This window comes from Diceros bicornis, chromosome 16, assembly GCF_020826845.1.
Source record: "Diceros bicornis minor isolate mBicDic1 chromosome 16, mDicBic1.mat.cur, whole genome shotgun sequence".
Taxonomy (NCBI): Eukaryota; Metazoa; Chordata; class Mammalia; order Perissodactyla; family Rhinocerotidae; genus Diceros; species Diceros bicornis.
In genome coordinates, this window is record NC_080755.1 from 10063983 (window position 1) to 10083800 (window position 19818).

The window sequence follows — 19818 nt, forward strand, 5'->3', positions numbered from 1 at the left end:
CCCGCACACATGAAAGCAGTAACAGAATCAAAATGTAAATCTAAGAGGTTGTTTTTATCCACGTAAATTTAGTGTCACAGCAGGAGGAAATGATGCCTAAGGTTTATTGAAACTTTCCCTCCCATTTGCTCTCTGCCTTTGTTTATTTGAAAAGGCAGAATTGCCTTTCAAGACCCTAAAAGATTTTAATTGATCAGAAAACCGTCTTGAAGAAACAAAGGCAGCAAACCAGAGGGGCCCTCCTCTTTGGCAATGAAGAAGGAGGAGGAACACTTGCCAGTGCTTCCTCTGTGGCTCACCCCACAAAATGCACCCAGGTGGAAGCTTGTCGCCAGTGACAACCTGCAAACTGACTGGGCTCATGTGAACAGATGCATATCCTCCTCCTCACCTTGTTTTAAATACCAACTTGGATCATTTTCACACAAGTCAATAACTGTTTTGCCATAGATTCTTTTTCTTTTTTTAAGTTGAAAAAGGAGGCAGGGAGCTCTGTCAAAAGAATACACGCTGCTCTGCAGAACAGCCTGATTCATTGAGAGCAGCCTCTACTACTGGCCTAGACCAGAATTAAGAAAGTGGAACCTTCAGAGCCCACGCCACCCCCACCCCACCATGCTCTGGACACAACACAACACACTGGAAGACCCTTGTCCCACCCTCCTTGCAGACAGCAACATCAAAAGTCTAATCCACTGAGTGCTTAAGGGTCCAAGAAGCAGGAAGAGGCCCACTCCTCCGTTGGCACAGCTGAAGGAGTCTGAAGGGACCACAGCGTTCACACAAGATCCAGAGGGAAATTAGCGGTCTAGGGCTAAAAGCTCACATCTGGCCAGGCTTGGTGCTCACAGCAGGTGAAGGAGGGAAAGTAAGGGCAGAAATAGAATCGCTCTGTTCACTAAGTACCACCAAGCTTGAGCCACACGATCTCTCATGTGCACAGCTGTCATCACACTCACCCTCCTGACAGGGAAAGTAAACAGAGAGGGGAACCGACTTCCCCAGGTCACGTAAACAGTACACAGCCCGGGAGCAACTGAAGAAGGGATTAATTAATTAATCAATTAGTAGAGGAAACCCAAAGGAATTCAACAAAACCAGTGATCCTGGATACACTGAGGATCCTGGGTTAATTTTTTGTAATCTATTCGAAAATCCAGGATGTAACCAAGATTATCATCTATATATCAATTAAAATTTACATAGAAACAGTTGTTCTTGGAGCACTCACTTCTATGGGCCTTAATAATAATAGATTTTTTGCTCTCCACCCCTCAAACCCTACAAACCTTTAAAAACTGATGAGTAAATTCTTATCTTACTTGAAAAATATCATGAAAAAAAAAGACAAAAAACAAACACCCAGAAGCATAAACAAAACCACAGCATGAGTTCAATTCCCAATTGCAGCATGTTCTAGTTGTGTGACCCTGAATAAATTACCTAACCTCTCGGAGTACTGTTGCCTATGAAACCTTTCTAGGATGATTTTGAGAGATAAATTAAATGATGCACGTAAAGAGCTGGCACTCAGCAAATGGCAGCTCTCTGCCTGTCTCATCTCCACCCCTAAAGAAGCTGCAGGCCTTCAGATAAACTCCGTGTACCCACTGGTCATCAGAGAAAGGGCACAGTGTTGCCACTTCATCTTTAAATAAGGGATGATGAGATACAAGGGAAACAGAAACGGGTGAAAAACTAGGGTCGGTGAGCTTCTGGTGTGCGCTCCTGTTCTTGAACATTCGAGATGATAAAGGCAGGTGAAGACTGGGAGGGATCTAAGAGGTCTCCTAGTGCAGCTTCCTCTCCAGCAGTATTCATACTATTTGTCCACTGAGGCTTTGCTGAGAAACACAAATTGCTATGACGGACATGACTGAGGCAACTGGCCAGAGTTTAATGTGGACCGTATACTAAAAAATATTACTGTGTCAACATTACATTTTCTGGGTTTTAGTAACTATACTATGGTTATGGAAGAAAATGTCTTTTTCTTTGCAAATACACATTGAAGTATTTTGAGGTAAAGAGATATGATGTCTGCAACTTATTCTGAACTGGTTCAGAAAAATTAAAATGTAAACATTAGAAACAGAATAATAAAAAGGATAAATTTTATAACTTTATTCTAAGTTTGAAAATTATTTCAAAATAAATTTTAAAAGACAGCAAATAAAGAAAAAGGGCTGTAAATGTAAAAATATTTATTGAGCATTTACTATATGCCAGGCATTATTCTAATTGCTTCACCTAAACTATGTTATTAAATCCTCAGACCACCCTTTGAGCGAGATACCAATATTATTATCTTCATTTTACAAATGAGAAAATCAAGGTACAGGGGCCGGCTCCGTGGCTTAGCGGTTAAGTGCGCGCACTCCGCTGCTGGTGGCCCGGGTTTGGATCCCGGGCGCGTACCAACGCACCGCTTCTCCGGCCATGATGAGGCCGCGTCCCACATATAGCAACTAGAAGGATGTGTAGCTATGACATACAACTATCTACTGGGGCTTTGAGGGAAAAAATAAATAAATAAAGTTAAAAGAAAATCAAGGTACAAAGAGGTTAGGCAACTTGCCTAAAGCCAGTCAGTGAGTGGTGACTTCAAGATTGGAACTCAGGGCCTGATATTGTACTTTATAGTTTAAACAAATTGTAGGACCAGCCTGAGAACCTAATCACAGTTTATAATATTGTTTACAACATTGTGTCCACAGGAAAATATGTTCTCCCAGTAGCAATATGAAACCCAGGGTGCCAGGGATACACGGGCATAAAATGGGGACCTGACATGGGAGGACTAATAGGTAACTGAAGCTACACACCACGCCCACACTCAGACACACACTCACATACTCACACTCACACACCTAACACATACTTGTGCACACACACACCATACACAGACTCACACATTCTTGCATACGCTCACACTACTTTAGTGCCCGGCAGGAAGCATTTCACATTTCTTATGGGCTTGGCATGAACCAGCCCTTCATATGTAGCATATGGATATTCAGAAGTCAAAGGTTTGTCTCTCAAGGGTTGCCATATTGGGAAACCTTGACCCTAGTAAAGCACAGTAAAAGTCTATCATATTACCGGTAACAGAATAAACACTTTACACTAGTATAGGCTTATACTCTGGTTAGTTTCAGTGTTTATGGTAACCAAATATACATTGTAATGACAGACCATTTGGGGGGACATATCTTATGTCATCTTCTTTCTGTGTCCTATCATGCAGGCTGCCAGGATTGTACAGGTTATTTTCAACCCTCCAGTTCCACTAGCAGGGCACTAGGCCATGTAAAACAAAAATCTTTTTCATCCTCTAGTCAGGCTTGAGTTTTCTAAAGTAATAACATTCATCCATTCACTCAGCAAATATTTACAGGGCCATGTACCATCTGCTATATATTCTATATATGACACACTATTTATGCCATTTACTGTATGCCATATATGCCACTAGGGCTACAGCAGAAACCCTTATAGGCACTGTTCAATTGAAGGCCATGCTTACAGCATGCTGGGAAGCAGCAGAGGAAGGATAAATGGATTCCAATTCAATTCAATAAATACTTTCCAGGTGCCCATATGTACAGTAAACGCTACGAGTGTCAGAGCTTCCAAAAACGTAAGCATAGCCCCTGCCTTCAAAGAGCTTAATATCTAATGAGATTTATACTTGTATAGGCATATCTCCTTTTATTGTGCTTTGCTTTATTGTGCTTCACAGATACTGTGTTTTTTACAATTGAAGGCTTGTGGCAACCTGCGTCAAGCAAGTCTATTGGCACCATTTTTCCAACAGCATTTGCGCATTTCATGTCTCTGTGTCACATTTTGGTAGTTCTCACAATATTTTAAACTTTTTCATTATTATTATATTTGTTATGGTGATCTGTCATCAGTGATCTTTGATGTTACTATTGTAATTGTTGTGGGGGCGCCATAAACCGCACCCATATAAGACAGCGAACTTAATAAATGTTGTGTGTGTTCTGACTGCTCGACCAACCAGCCATTCCTCCATCTCTCTCCCTCTCCTCAGACCTCCCTATTCCCTAAAACCCAAAAATATTGCAATTCAGCCATTAATAACCTTACAATGGCCTCTAAGTGTTCAAGCAAAAGGAAGAGTCGCATGTCTCGCACTTTAAATCAAAAGCTAGAAATGATTAAGCTTAGTGAGGAAAGCATTTCAAAAGCTGAGACAGGCTGAAAGTTATGCCTCTTGCACCAAACAGTTAGCCAAGATGTGAATGCAAAGGAAAAGTTCCTGAAGGAAATTAAAAGTGCTAATCCAGTGAACACACGAATGATAAGAAAGCGAAACAGCCTTATTGCTGATATGGAGAAAGATTTAGTGGTCTGGATAGAAGATCAAACCAGCCACAACATTCCCTTAAGCCAAAGCCTAATCCAGAGCAAGGCCCTAACTCTCTTCAATTGTATGAAGGCTGAGAGGTGAGGAAGCTGCAGAAGAAAAGCTTTAAGCTAGCAGGGGTTGGTTCATGAGGTTTAAGGAAAGAAGCCGTTTCCATAACATAAAAGTGCAAGGTGAAGCAGCAAGCGCTGATGTAGAAGCTGCAGCAAGTTCTCCAGAAGATCTAGTAAGATAACTAAAGAAGGCGGTTACAGCAAGCAACAGATTTTCAATGTAGACAAAACAGTCTTATATTGGAAGAAGATGCCATCTAGGACCTTCAAAGCTAGAGAGGAGAAGTCAATGCCTGGCATCAAAGCATCAAAGGACAGGCTGACTCTCTTGGTAGGGGATAATGCAGCTGGTGACTTTAAGTTGAAGCCAGTGTTCATTTGCCATTCCAAAATTCCTAGGTCCCTTAAGAATTATGCTAAATCTACTCTGCCTATGGTCTATAAATGAAACAACAAAGCCTGAATGACAGCACATCTATTTCCAACATGGTTTACTGAATATTTTAAGCGCACTGTTAAGACATACTGCTTCGAAAAAAAAGATTCCTTTCAAAATATTTCTGCTCATTGACAATGCACCTGGTCACCCAAAAGCTCTGATGGAGATGTATAATGAGGTTAATGTTGTTTTCATGCCTGCTAACATAACATTCATTCTGCAGCCCATGGATCAAGGACTAATTTTGACTTTCAAGTCTTATTATTTAAGAAATACATTTCGTAAGGCTATGGCTACCATAGATGGTGATTTCTCTGATGAATCTGGACAAAGTCAATTGAAAACCTTCTAGAAAGGATTTGCCATTCTAGATGCCATTAAGAACATTTGTGATTCATGGGAAGAGGTCAAAATATCACCATTAACAGGAATTTGGAAGAAGTTGATTCCAACCCTCATGGATGACGTTGGGGGGTTCAGTGGGCGAAGTAACTGCAGATGTGGTAGAAATAGCAAGATAACTAGAATTAGAAGTGGAGCCTTAAGATTTGACTGAATTGCTGCAATATCATGATAAAACTTGTACAGATGAGGAGTTGCTTCTTATGGATGAGCACAGTGATTTCTTGAGATGGAATCTACTCCTGGTGAAGATGCTGTGAAGACTGTCAAAATGACAACAAGGGATTTAGAATATTACATAAACTTAGTTGATAAAGCAGCGGCAGGTTTTGAGAGGATTTACTCCAATTTTGAAAGAAGTTCTACTGTGGGTAAAATGCTATCAAACAGCATTGCATGCTACAGAGAAATGTTCATGAAAGAAGAGTCAACAGATGCAGTAAACTTCATTGTTGTCTTATTTTAAGAAGTTGCCACAGCCATCACAACCTTCAGCAACCACCACCCTGATCAGTTAGTAGCCATCAACATCGAGGCAAGATCCTCCACCAGCAAAAAGATTACAACCCGCTGAAGGCTCAGATGATGGTTAGCATTTTTTAGCAATGCAGTATTTTTTAATTAAGGTATATACTTTGTTTTTTTAGACATAATGCTACTTCATGCTTAATAGACTACAGTATAGTGTAAATATAACTTTTATATGTACTTGGAAACCAAAAAATTCATGTGACTCACTTTATTGTGATATTTGCTTTACAAAGCGGTGGTCTGGAACTGAACCTGCAATATCCCTGAGATGTGCCTGTACACATGTAATGATCAAGCAGACCAGACAATATCTTAAGAGAGGCACAAAGTGATGCAGGGTTTAAGTAGGAGAAATTATTTCTGGTTATGGGGAGGGAGTCAGGAAGGGTGACCAACTTGATATCACTGGCAGATGGTCAACACGCTAAATACCAAAACAGAAAACACCAGAGGAGGAACTGGTCTGTGAGTGGAGGGAGAAATAATTGATTCAGCTTTGAATGTTCAGAGTTTGAGAGGCTTGGAAGAGGCCTTAAGAGCAGTTGGACACATTGGTCGGGCTGGAGATAAAAATATGGGTGTGGTTTTGATGCCACGTGGTGTCTGGAATGACCTAGGGCAAGGAGTGAGAACTGCGGGTCAAGGCTGGAACCTGGTGGACAGAGGAACTGCCAAAGAGAAGGAGGAGCTGGAAGTGTCCAAAGAGACCAGTCAGCTGCAGATCCTGTGACCCAAGGGAACAAAGAATCTCAAAAAGGGGATGATCAACCTTATCAACTGCAGAGAAAAGACTAGTAAAAGAACTGGCAAAAAAGTCCAGTGGATTTGGCAAGGAACAGCAAAAGCAGCTAGGAGGAGGTGAGAAGTAAGAAAGAGTTAGAGAGGGAGCAGTCAGGGGGCTGTCGAGCTGCCTTCCAAATGCAGCAGAAGGCAAGCTGGCACTGGGAGGGAAAGGGACAGGGAATGGATGGAGGGTGAAAGTGAGCAGGGCAAGTCTGGACAAGTGTGGAGAAAAGCAGGAAAGGGCTCCAACTACGAACTGCAAGGATTCTCAGGGGTGCTGAGGGCCCCGCCTGAGTGGAGGCTATGTCCAGTCATAGTGTGATGCCTGTTAGCAGTGGAGGGCTTCTCAGAAAATCTCATTGGTTACCTCTGAAGGGTGAAAGGGAACTTTCTTAAGAAAACTGATCCTATATACTTTATGGGAATATAAGGAGTTTCTCTTTATAGAAGTATTCCCACTAATAAATGGAGACAAAAGGAGAAAATTAGGTTATGACCATTTTGCAACCCCAAATGGCTGATAATAATCACAGAACAGAGAGATAACCAGAAAGGATGTGCCTCCCAATGGAAGACAACAGCACCTATGAAGTCACTTCACACACACAACATTCACACCTGAATCGCCCCAAACCTCTAGACCTAACTACCAACTGACAGGAATTATAAAGGACAGAGGAGCACATTCAGTGACTTCATGGGAAAGCATTCAGTAAAATCCAGAATATGGAAACTCTACAGAACAAAAATGCAGACCCTTCCACCAAAAACGATAAGATGTAGGGAGCACCTATAGAGTAAAAAATTCTTAAGGGACATATCAATCCATCCTGCAGCAAAGTTTGGAGCTTCTTTGGATCTTGGTTCAAACAAATAAACTGTAAACAGAACAAAACAAAACACACATTTATAAGACAACTGGAAAAATATGAACTCTAACAGGATATTTCATGATATTAGAGAATCATTGTTAATGTTTACTGAAATAATTATAGGAAAAAAAATAAAGGTCTGGTCTTTTTGAGCCTGGTTGTAGACAGGTTTTCTACGTGGTTATGAGCCTAGTCCCAAACACAAAATACTTGGTGCTAACTAAACTTACTGTGGTAATCGTTTCACAATAAATGTAAGTCAAGTCATTACGCTGTACACCATAAACTTATATAGTGCTGTCTGTCAACTATAAAGAATGAGTGAATGGATGGATGAATGAATGAACAAGCAAACAAACTTGGGAGGCAGGGAGTTGACAGCCAAAGGTGAAGTACAGGGTAGTACAGCTCAGTGTAGTGCCTAAACCTGACTGATGTCTTGAGCCTAGATAACAAATAGTTCCTTTGGGAAAAAAAAAAAAATGAAGAAGGTGAGAACAGCTGGCTTGGGAAGAACACAGCTCAGATTTTAATATGTTGAATTTTATCTTATTTGGTTGTTATTACCCTAAATGGCCTTGAGCAAAAAAAAAAGTTTCCTTCTGAAAAAGTCCTTACGCTAAAATTCTGGCTTAATTGGGTACGCTATATTAGCTTCAGTTCACTTCACTTTGAGATTCAGTTTAAGAGGTCACCTATAGAGAAAGAAGCAACTTCCCCCTCCAGTAGGGACGGGAGCTCCTCCACTCTCCACTTGCCCTGAATCGGATCCTCTCCGTTAATTGGAAATTCCACTGAAGCCGAAAGTGAAAGTTGTTCCGATTGACTGCTGGCTTTGTTTCAACTTTGGTCTTACTCTTAAAGTCTAGTGGCATGAATTCCTTAGCAGTGATTGATGAAGGAAGGTCTGTTCTTGCCAACACTTTCAAAGCACACAGCTCTTTCCAAGGCTATTCAATTATTGCTTCTGGGAAGTCAAAGGAACTCTGCTCTCCCCCAACAAGATGCGGCAAAGGGGCTTTGAAAATGTAACGTAACAGAAAACAGCTTGGTAGGAACGGCGAGGCAGAGGGTTCACTGAGTAAAAGTCTGGGAGCAGTGATGCCAGCATCACCCAGGCGACAGGCAGCTGTGCAGCTCTCCCTACACATGTGCAGCAGACCTACAGGCGGTCAGTCCCTTTTCAGGGACAAGAGCAGAAGGTGTAGCATGGCTTACTGGCTTTTCTCTATCGGCCCAACCTACTTTCCAACTCTATCTCAGGCCACCCCCCAGCCCAGGCCTCCTGTCGAATCAGGGCGTCCACCCTCACTCTCCCCACACTCGTGCTATTCTCGGCCCTGACACTCTGTCCTCTCCATGCCACCCAGCATGCCTCCTCCATGAAGCTACCATGACTACTAATCCAACCAGAGTGATTCTCCATAAACTCCTGAGCCACAAATTGTTGAAACTGCATTGTGGAAATCTTTCAGTTTCCCAACTTGACTATCAGCACTTGACTGTTATCCCTGATAATAGGATCTATGTTTTCCTTCATCCCCCACAACGCCTGGAACAATGACCAAAGAAGGCACTTAATAATTTCATTTGTAAATATAATTTGCATAAAAGTATTTTATTTTTAAAAATAATAAATAATTTTATTTGTATAACTTGTATTTTTAGTGCTCAGGAGTACAATATTTTGATGGAGCAAACAAGAGAACAGCTGCCAATTTAGGCTGATAGCATTTTCCCTCTTCTGCAAAAAGATGCGTCCAGCAAAACTCTTTCCCTATGAGATAATCAACACCAGCCCAGTCCTCCACATCTGTGCAAAACCCTTTGGGGCTCCCAGAAAAATAAACTAGCCTCAGTCAATGTACAGCTTGACCACAGTTAGCAAAGTAGAGAAGCCGGTGAAACCACTCAGTCTAGGTTCCAAAAACATTTTTGGAAGAGAAAAATTATTTACAGCTGCAGTAAACAGGGCTTCCATTAGCATTACCATTGCTGACTTCACAAATGACAGTAACATTTCCTTTCTAACCTTAATTCATGCTAAATTCTAGAGAGACAGAGATGACCAAGACATCTGAGCCATGGTGCATGCCCACAGCCAACAACATAGACAGAAGACTGATTCTAGCTCATCTGGAAATCCAGAAGATTCTACGTTGCTTTACCCTAAGCGCAACCAAATAGCAAAACATTGAATGTTTCCTCCAGGCAGGAACAAAGCAGATTAAGTAAACAAATCTGGTTCTTAAACAGGAACAAGAAGGAGGCACTATTTGTTTTTCTGGAATGCAACATTTTATAGATAAGAATTCCTGTAATACTTCAAGTTCTCAAGGTGGAAAAGAAGGGGAGCCTAATCATCAGAGTTAGCACTCTGTGAAGAGCGTACTGTGCATCTGCTGTAGGAAACACACTGGTAAATCCATTAAAATCCACTTACAAATGGAGAGTCTCTAAGCTATTAATAGGAAGTAAAATATCCTTTGTTTACTCTGTATTCTTGCCTGACAAGGTATGGGGAAAAGAATATGTTCTTTCCGTATTAGACCATCCTCCAGCATCAACCAAGAGCAGGGAAGCTACAACCTTTCCCAAAGGCTCCTGACCACAAAGAACAGACCAGATACAACAAACTCAGAGCAAGTGTCTCAAAGTGACAAATGGGCCCGGCTCCCTCAGGTGCTTGTAGAGAACTGGGGGAAAGCAGTGCAAAGGGGGCTGCTGGCCAATCACAGCAAGCCACCTTCACCTGGCAGGCTTCCCCAGCAGGTGCTCCCTAGGGGACAGAGTAGGTGGGAAACATCCAGAACCTCTGGGGATGAACTCACCTTTGAACACCTGGAAACTCCTGTTACATATGAAGAGAGGCTCTGGCATTCAAGACGAGATGATACAAAGTCATGATGGTCCACCTCCCCAAGAAATGGCCGCACAATGAGCAGGGATGATGACAGTCAGGATGCGATTGTGTAGACTATGCTTTTCATGTATATTATTTCATTTAAATCCTCATAGCAATCTTAAATGGCAGAAATCATTCCCATTACCCATATAGAGAAACTAAGCCTTAAAGGGGTTCAGCCACTTCCTTAAGATGGAACTTGAACCCCAGTCAACCTGAAGCCACAGCCATGGCTGTTATTATTCTGTCTCCTGGCTCTCACGTCACTTAAAAGAGAGCACATTGTAAATAATCTCCCATTTTAGCTATATCTGAAGAGTAGAGATCAACAGTTTGCCAAAAGGATCTCAGGATTCCTCTGTTAGAGCAAACTCCTGTAGCTGCCTGGGGCAATGTTGAGCCATTTATAGATGTAACTGTTTCACCTGGCTTCTCAGCAAAATTTAAGTGTTCACATTTTAAAAAAATGAATGGAGAGAATATTTGGAAATAGGCTTTAAAACCAAGAAAGAATGAGAAAGAGAGAGAGGCAGGGGGGAAGGGAAGGGAAGAGGGTTCAATATAATAGGAGGACTGCAGTGGAAGGATCCTTAAGTGAAGGAGAAGCACCTTCAAGATACAGAGAAGCAGTCTGTGAAGCGCCCCAGGGCAGGAGGCCAAAGGTTTGGTCTGCCTGCTTTTCACACAGAACTCTCAAATCCAGTCAACGTACCACACATCATCATAGTATTCTTTCCACAGTTTATCATGTACGTGTTTGCTGCTACTCAAGTCTAGAGAAAATGAAATAAGAAATTGCCTTTACATTGCTCTTCTCCTTCTAAGACACTCTGGCTTGAGTCTAGCTGACGTATATCAAGTGCTTAGCACTAGCAAGATTCTGTTCTAAGTGCTTTATGTGGACCATCCCACTCAATCCTCAAGAAACTCATTCTGATACTCCATTGTGCAGATGAGGGCACAGAGCGGCCCAGCTGTTGGATAAGTGTCAGAGCCAGGATCCCAAACCAGCAGTCAGGCTCGGAGCAGGCAGGACGACTCACTTTAGAGACCCCTTCCCCGTGTCCAGGCAAGCTGCATTATACAAATTACAGTGCTGAAGACCATAGGCTACTGCACAAAACATCACCAGAGGAAACACATGAACCAAATACCAAGAAAACAGACTCCTAACCTTAAATTGTCTTCTCAAAGTATAGAGATGGGACTCTAAGAATGTGAAATATAAGGAAACACAAACTAACACAACAGAAAAAATTCAAGAAAACTACTGCACTATTACTCTTGAATTTAGCAAGCATAAAGAGCAGACTTAAAATTCGCCAGGCACAGTCATTTTCTGAGCTTTCCCCCACATAAAAATACAGTAGGAATAGAGAAAATTGTTTCTTTTTAAAAATCTCCTCACATTTCATATTACAGTATCAGTATTTACACAGTCTGATTTCCATAACAAAAATTTAAAAATCTATAAGTAAAAACAAATATAATTCCTCAAAATAATGTCAGTAAAACTGGGGAGAGAAGCTGAATGTTTCATGAAATGATCTTCGTAAGAAGACTCCATACAGAGGGTCAGTGCTGCAAACATTCTTCCAGAACGTGCTATTGCAAACACATTCTCATCCTCAACCCACTTCACTCAGCCCACGGAAACAGAGGAAACAACAAGCCACTTTTCCTAAGAGAAGTTCAGCAGTGTTTCAAAGCTGCCTTCTTTCTCCTTCCTCCTTATAAAAACCGTGAGATCAAAAATCAACGAACTTCAAACTCTGATTTCACCTGTTTCAAGTTCAAGAAATGCTCAAAGCCTCAGCCTTGGGATTCACACACATAAACACCTCACTTAAGTTATTTTCTGTCCAGTATCAAATAGAAAAAAACATGATCAGAAAGTTATTTTAAAAGTCCCATAAAAATTTTTTTATTTTCTTATTTTAATTACATGATTATTATGAACTCTCCATATACCTTTCTTTGCTTATTTAAATTTTTTTAATTATTTAAAATTTTTTATTTAAAATTACTCTGAAAGTTTCTACAAAATTGGTATGAAGACTAATAAATCAATATATTATTTCCTAGAATCTAGTCAGTGCTTCTAAGATAAGTAGCAAAAGCTTATTCCAAAACACAGCGCCACTGGCCATCTCTGAAAATAGAATGAATTTCCCACTTTAAACACACGAGCTTTCTATCCTAAAAGAAGAAAACACTCCCTTTGTTCTTAACCAAAAAACAATATCCTTCCCATTTCCCCACGACCTTACCTCCTAACCATTTCAAAAATACAATTAACCTTGATGCCAAGGTGAGTGGCAGAACTTACAGTTGAAGATGCCTGGAGGTGGATGTTCGGTTACCAGGAGACAGTTTTCTTCATCACTGTTGTCCCCACAGTCGTTCTGTTGGTTACAGACTAGTGAACCAAGATACAAGCATTTACCGCTGGTGCAGGTGAATTTGCACTCTGAAAAAGTACAATATAAAACATTAAGTAGTCAATGCAAGCTTAATACTGTTGAGTTATTTTTTTTCTTCCCCATTTGCATGCCATGATAGTTTGAGAACTCAGTCTACCTGGAGATCCCAAGAACTGAACTCAAAGAAAAGCTATCTTGGTACGGACTTTACTTCTATGAAATGCACAAGACAGTGCCCCACGTACATTCTGGGGCCTCCACACATTACTCTTCCCACGTCTCTAACCCACAAAAAGGGTAACACAGGTGCTTTCTTTCCATGACCTGCCCAGCAAAAGTCAGAGCTATGGGGCTCTTATTTTGCTTGAAAAAAATCCTTGGCCATTTTCCACACCTCCAAAGATGAGCAGAGCTTGTGCAGCAGCAACTGGGGCTACAGTAGAACTTGGGAGCTCAGGCGTGACAAGAAGAGGCTCATATATTTTATTTCCAACTTGTCACTAGATATTGTGAAGCTCTGGGCAAAATATTTAACCTCTCTGGTGTTCATTCACCTTGTGCCTAAGAAAAAACAGGTTTAACACCAGGCGGCGTAGCACTGACGTCACAATGTAAAACATGGGAAAATAATGTGTGCTCTCTGCTACCTGAGAAGCATCCATGCCAAGTGCCATATGAGTGACTTAAAGAATAGGATTGAGCCCAACCCAAATCGCTATAGGCCGCATTGAGCATGGGATCCCTGCAATCTGTACAAATCAATATTTGAAAATGGAATTTAATTTGATAAGACTTTAAAATAAATTTGCAAACTTAATATATTACTATCAATTTAAGCAATTAAGGATAAAGGAAATTACACAATTACATACACATGGGCACATAAACATCTATATATATCTTACATTGAATGTCACCTTGCATTTGACCGTGAGCTTGTTCCTAGGAGCACCCACAGAAGCTGGCAGGACTTGCACAGTACAAGTAGAAAACAACCTCAGGAAAAGGGTCCCAGGAATCCCCCCTGACGCTGACTATCACAGCCACCTCATTTCTCCTCGATTTTGTCTGTCTAGAATATGAGTGGAAGGCCTAGAGCAAGTCCAAGATCCTTTCAACTCTAAAATTGCATTATCCAAATGAAAGCCTGGACATCAGCACACTGAGGCCTCCTCCAGTTATGCTAACAACACATAGGACTGCAAAGAAAATAACCCCTTATCTGTTGTAAAGAGACAGAATTTACATCCTCAAAGTATTTCTGTGACCCAGTATGAAAGGGATATCACAGTTCTCCATTTGTTCACATTCTCCTAAAAGAGTATAGAAAAACAGACCAATCACAGCCCCTGACCTAGTTTACAATAACATGTGAACACAACCCAAATGTACAACCACAAGTTCGTCACTGGCTGCACCGTCCAGGTTAAAATATCTATGTGCTGAGTGTGATCCAGGCCACGTGGTAGGAGCACTGCTGAAGCCAAACTCTCTCCCCATAAGGTGGAAAGATTAAAATCCAGCTGTTTGAAATCACATTTATGAAGTGACTTTTTTTTAACTTAATGGAAAAAAGGGATGTCAAGGAAAGAATTTATCTTCCTTTCCAAAAGAAATACTGGAGTTCAGATTAATACCAAACATGAAAAGGACATTAGCCAAAAACAGGTACTCCTGACGTCGTTGAAATGGTAATTGGAAAAAAGGGAATACTAACCCAAACTGAATTAAACTCCAACTAAAAAAGTAACCATTGCTGTGGTTTGAAAGGATCTCAGGTTAGACTACTACATTCAAGTTCATGTGGAACTTTAACCCAGCAGGAAAATGAAACCACATCCACACTTTACTCATTTCAACTTGTACAAGGGAGCCCCAGTCTAGAGTAACAAAATATTTTCAAGGAAATGAATTATGTGATTCATTCATTCATATAACCAATATTTTAGTTCCTTCTATGTTATGTGCCAGGTATTGAGATATGAAAACACAGAGATGAAAAAGCAAGCCCTCTTCAAAGGGCTTACAATATAAATTTTTTTTTAAATGTGAGCAGTGACTAATATACTTCCTACCTCCTTCCAAGGCATATTTTCCTTCTTTATATCCTTCACATCTAGAGTGTTGCCCGGTAAGTAATAGGCACTCAGTGAATCATATATTTGTTGAATAAATGAATGATCTAATCTGAGCCTCATAAGAACTCTGTGAAATAATTAAGGTAGATATTATTATTATTCCCATTTTATAGATGAGGAAATTAAGACTCAGAGATTAAGCGACTTGCTATAATTAAACTGCTAATAAATGGTAAAATCCAGGTGAGTGCCCAAATCCTCTGCCTCTTGTCTCAGTCTCTCCCCATCACTGCCTCTCAGTTTCAAAATCTGCTTTAACGAATGTGTAAGACTCATTTGTAGTGAGGATGTCTACATATGTAACAAAGTTCTCAAAACAATTTGTTTTCTTAAGTAGGCTTAACGTTACTCAGGAAGCATGAACAAGGCTTCTGCTACTGATTTGCTTAGAAAGCCTTTACTTCTTAGATAACGGAAATATCAACATCAACTCACCGAATTTCAAATTCATAAAATCTAAATCTTCTCAATGGTGAGTCATTAGCTGAATATCAAACTAAAGGTCTCTCCATCACATGGCCACTTGAATCAAAACAACTTGATTGAAATTTTGAACCTATCAACTACCTGATGTGATAGAGAAAAGACTAGAAAATTGCTATAATGCTATTAAGTGTTAAAGATGAATGCTAAAGCTGGAATGAAACTGCAGACCACAGTAAAATGTCTGTCCAGGTTAACATAACTGGTGTTGACAGAGGCAGGCTTCCAACTTGATCCTGACTCACCCTGCAAGGCCATCTTCACCATACTTTGCTATCCAAAAACCCAGTGTGTTTAGACATTAGGGGGTGGTCCTCTAATAACTAGGGTATTGTGATATTTCAAACAAACTAAGAACCCTAGACGAGAGGGTCTAACCTTGTCTGCTTACTGGAATCACCTGGGCATCTTTCAACACCACTGACACCTGAGCCCCAGCCCAGGCCACCGCTCTCACTGGCCTGAGGTGCAGCCTGGGCACTGGGGGTTTCTAGAGATCCTCAGAATGATTCTCATGGCAGTCAAGATGGAGAATCACTGCCTAGTGAGAAGAAGATAACTCACTTATATTAAGCCCTCTCTTTAGTTAATGGTATTTTATTAGAATGTTTAGTTGGCATTTGCTAACTGACCAAAAAAAAAACAAAACTAAAAATTAATCTCTTAAAATAGGCAGGTATTGTGACGATTCCTGGAATCAGGGCCCAGTTGCTACAGCTCTGTACACTACATTTTGACACACTAGAACTAGAAAATATCCTCAATGAAAAAAACTCAAGTCAGAGGAAGACAGAAAAAATTTAAAAATATAGTTTCTTATTATATTTTGTACATTCTTTGTGGAACTTGTTGAGTATCTGTGCCAAGTCAGAAGGTGAAGGAAATCAAAGACTGTTAAACATTGGAAACATTTTGGCTACCAATTCATGGTGATTTCAGATATATAATATTGGAATGGAATACAAAATGAACAACTCAGAAACCAGTTTTTCCTTCAGGAGCTATAGATTTAATAAAAAATTTTGCAATATTTAATAATTCCTCTTCTTTAAAGTCAAGACTTATTAAACGAAGAAAATGGCATTCCTTTCTGCTATAATTCTCTGACTTATGAAAAAATTTCTAGAATCAGCAATAGATCTTAGAATCACTTTATATACTGTTAGTAATAAAGAATATTCTTCAAATTTGGGGTCTTCTTTAGTTTCTCTACATTCCTACATGAAGCATCTGATGAATTTCAGTGACTTTGAATTGTCATAGATTCATAAAATTCTAATGCTGAGAGGACCCTAGAAACACAGTGGTCCAACCTCTCATGTCACAGATTAGGAAACAGTCCAAAGGGAATTCCTGACTTATCCAAAGTCAAAGAAGGAATTTCCTGTAATGGCACATAAAACCCAAGATTTCTACCAAATGGGAGGGGGGGACTTTTTGTCCTAAATCTCATTCTAATTATGTACAAAATAATATTAACCAGTTGGAGTATACCATTTGAGAGAGGAGAAAGGAAAAGAATGATTAAGAGAATTTCCTAATATTTTGTTACCTTTGAAATAAACAAGCAATTCTCAGAGTCCTGAAACCAGGAAAGAAATGAAATATTCTAAGGTGCTCTATGATAATTTCAAACTTTTATCCAAAAATCTATATTAAAAAAATTTTAAGGACCAGTAGCTTAACAATTTGAATACTCTAAACCTAAACTTGGACAGGATTCAAAGACAAATGTTCAATCTTGACTTCCAGGAGAACAAATTTGCATCTCAGAGACCAAAGTTAATCCACTTGGTAGAGTCAACATTCTATTAGTTAAAAGGCAACAAAAAGCACTTGAAAGATGCTAAAAGAGTAGATCTTAAATGTTCTCACCACAAAAAAAGAAATAGTAATTAGGTGACGTGATGCAGGTGTTAGCTAACAGTATGGCGATCATCATTTTGCAATATATAAGTGTAACAAATCAACACATACACCTTAAACTTACACAATGTTTCATGTCAATTATATCTCAATAAAGCTGGAGGAAAAAAGGCAACAAAAAGTTGTTCTCAATTTTTCCTACACTGTTTTAAAAGCCTTAGTTTTCACAGATATGATTTCAGTCACAAAATAAGGACCTATATACAGTATTACATCACAGCTGTAAAATCAGCCTTTTTTGTGAACTGGCAAAGTAGTCTATGGTAGCTATTTCTGTTAAAATTCATAGAGCAACATCAACCCATTCAGTTCACACTTCTATCATTCACAAACCTGAAAACTGAGAGTGATTCTGGCTCCAACATTGCTGACAGTAAAATCTAGAACTTGCTCTCAGTAATGGAGGCCTTCTCAATGTACTTACATTGTGAATAACAAAGAGATTCAATTTAGCCACTAGCAACCTATAAGTGAAGAATTAATGTTTCTAAAGTTAGTACAAATAATTTTACCATAACCAATGTAAGTTTAGTATAGAGGTGATGACATTTTTATTGATTTATATATACACTGCCTATTCCCCTGCAAGGTACAAGATTATGTATCATAAAAGTAAAGTTCAATAAAAATGAAAAACAACCAGTAAAAGACAAAAAACATGAACCTAGAAATGCAGGGGAAAGAAGAAAAACTTTGAGACTGAAGAGAGTGCTAGTAACTGGGCACGAAACCGAACTCCAAGCAAATGAGCCGCCACAGAGACAAGGAAACCAGAGGCATGGGGGCGAGCCCTAGCTGGCCCATAGTGGTAAGTATTCCAATTAATCAGAAACAGACTTTCTCCTGCTTCTAAGACTTAAGAGGATCTGTCACTCTTTTTCTTAAAGGGTGCTGTACAACAATATGGAGGCTATTTTAGATACTAATTTTATAAAAAAGGGAAAAGGACCCATATTGATATTTCCTCTATCAGCCTTCAGTGAAGTTGGAATACTGGAGTAATTTCTATAAAGGGAGCCAGAATGATGGCATCCAGAAAGTAAAGCTTTGAGAATCTTCAGAAATGAAAAAGTTAATCCTTAGGGTTATTCTTCTCAACTGTCAGATTTTGACAGCATGTGAACGGCATAGGATAATATACGCACATTCTCCTATAAAATTTTTCAGTGCAAGGAATACATTTTGAGTAACCTGTAAGAGACTTAATACCTCACACATTATCAACATTGATCTCTTTGGAAATCTGAGGGAAGAGATCTGCAGAAGTTGCTTGTGCCTCACCTAACATCACACAGCAATTTACACGGCACGCCAAGAGTCAAACGTAAAGACACTGCATCACTAATGACACTCTCCTCCCTCACTCAAAAACAGGGGTGACTTTCCTGATCATAAATTTGAAACAAAGGAGAATTTAATCTGAAGGTTTATATTCTGTGTAATGAATTAAGTTATCCCACAAGCATTTAATAAAAGTCGTATCCTAAGTGGTGCTACTGAAACCATAGCTATCCTTCAGAAAGATGAATCTGACACGATAAAAGGATATTTTCCCATATAATAAAATTAACATAGAAGAGCCTCCCATTGAAGATAGTAATAAAATTTTTTTTAACTCAATACACTTTATGATATGGCTTATTGTTCCCAGTATGGTGCTGAAACGATGATTTTAATATGTCTGAAATTCTCTGAGAACCATAAGTGAAAAGTGGGCTCTTAAAAGTTCAAGGTACTTTCAGGCTTTAGACTTCTAGTCCTACAATTACCCTTTGGAGCAGCTTGAAAAAATTACCCAACTTTCCTCAAAAAACCATCAGGCATTTTAAAAATCAGTAAAAGTCCTTTAGGACTTGAATTGGCAAATAGCAATATTTCTTTTCCATCTTTAAAACCAATGAATGAATGAATTTCTGTGTTTTTCTATATATAAAATGTGAGGAGGTATTCTTCTTAGAACAGTAATGAAAGCAAGCAGGTAAGAACCACCTTAAAACACTGAGGAACAAAAAAGGTGTATCAACATATGCAATGCACATGGGAAAATAGTTTGAAAGGATACTAAGGAAAATACAGACAGTGGCTACCTCTGGGTGCTGAAGTCACTAGTAATTTGTAAGTTTCTTGTGAATTTTATATATGATTTTATAATTAGGAAAAATACAAAGCCTATTTTAAGGGGAAAAATCTCTGTGAAAACCAAACGTTTGTAGAATTCCAAATCCATCACAATCCTAATTTTAAAGGCACCTAATAAAGTACCTAATTCCCGATGGCATCATCCAAACAGAAATCCAGACACACGGCTCCAACCCCACAAGGATAAACACGATTTTCAGTTACATTTCATTTCATGAAGTACATATTGAGCACCTACCATGGGTGGAGCAGCAGTAACAGTAGGGATACCAGCTGGCAGTATCTGTTTGAGTAATTGTCTGAAGGGAAAGGAGGACCACCATGAGCTCAG

The 19818-nt window shown here is 39.6% G+C and overlaps 1 protein-coding gene across 5 annotated transcripts in view; it reads right to left on the bottom strand.

The window, feature by feature from the left end:
* LDLRAD4 (low density lipoprotein receptor class A domain containing 4) overlaps positions 1–19818 on the bottom strand; it is a 453579-nt gene that overhangs the window by 209319 nt on the left and 224442 nt on the right. For all 5 annotated transcript variants that reach the window (XM_058556731.1, XM_058556729.1, XM_058556730.1 and 2 more), the window contains one exon: positions 12708–12848. In XM_058556731.1, the coding sequence (XP_058412714.1) occupies positions 12708–12848 (141 nt within the window). The remainder of the gene's footprint in view (positions 1–12707; positions 12849–19818) is intronic.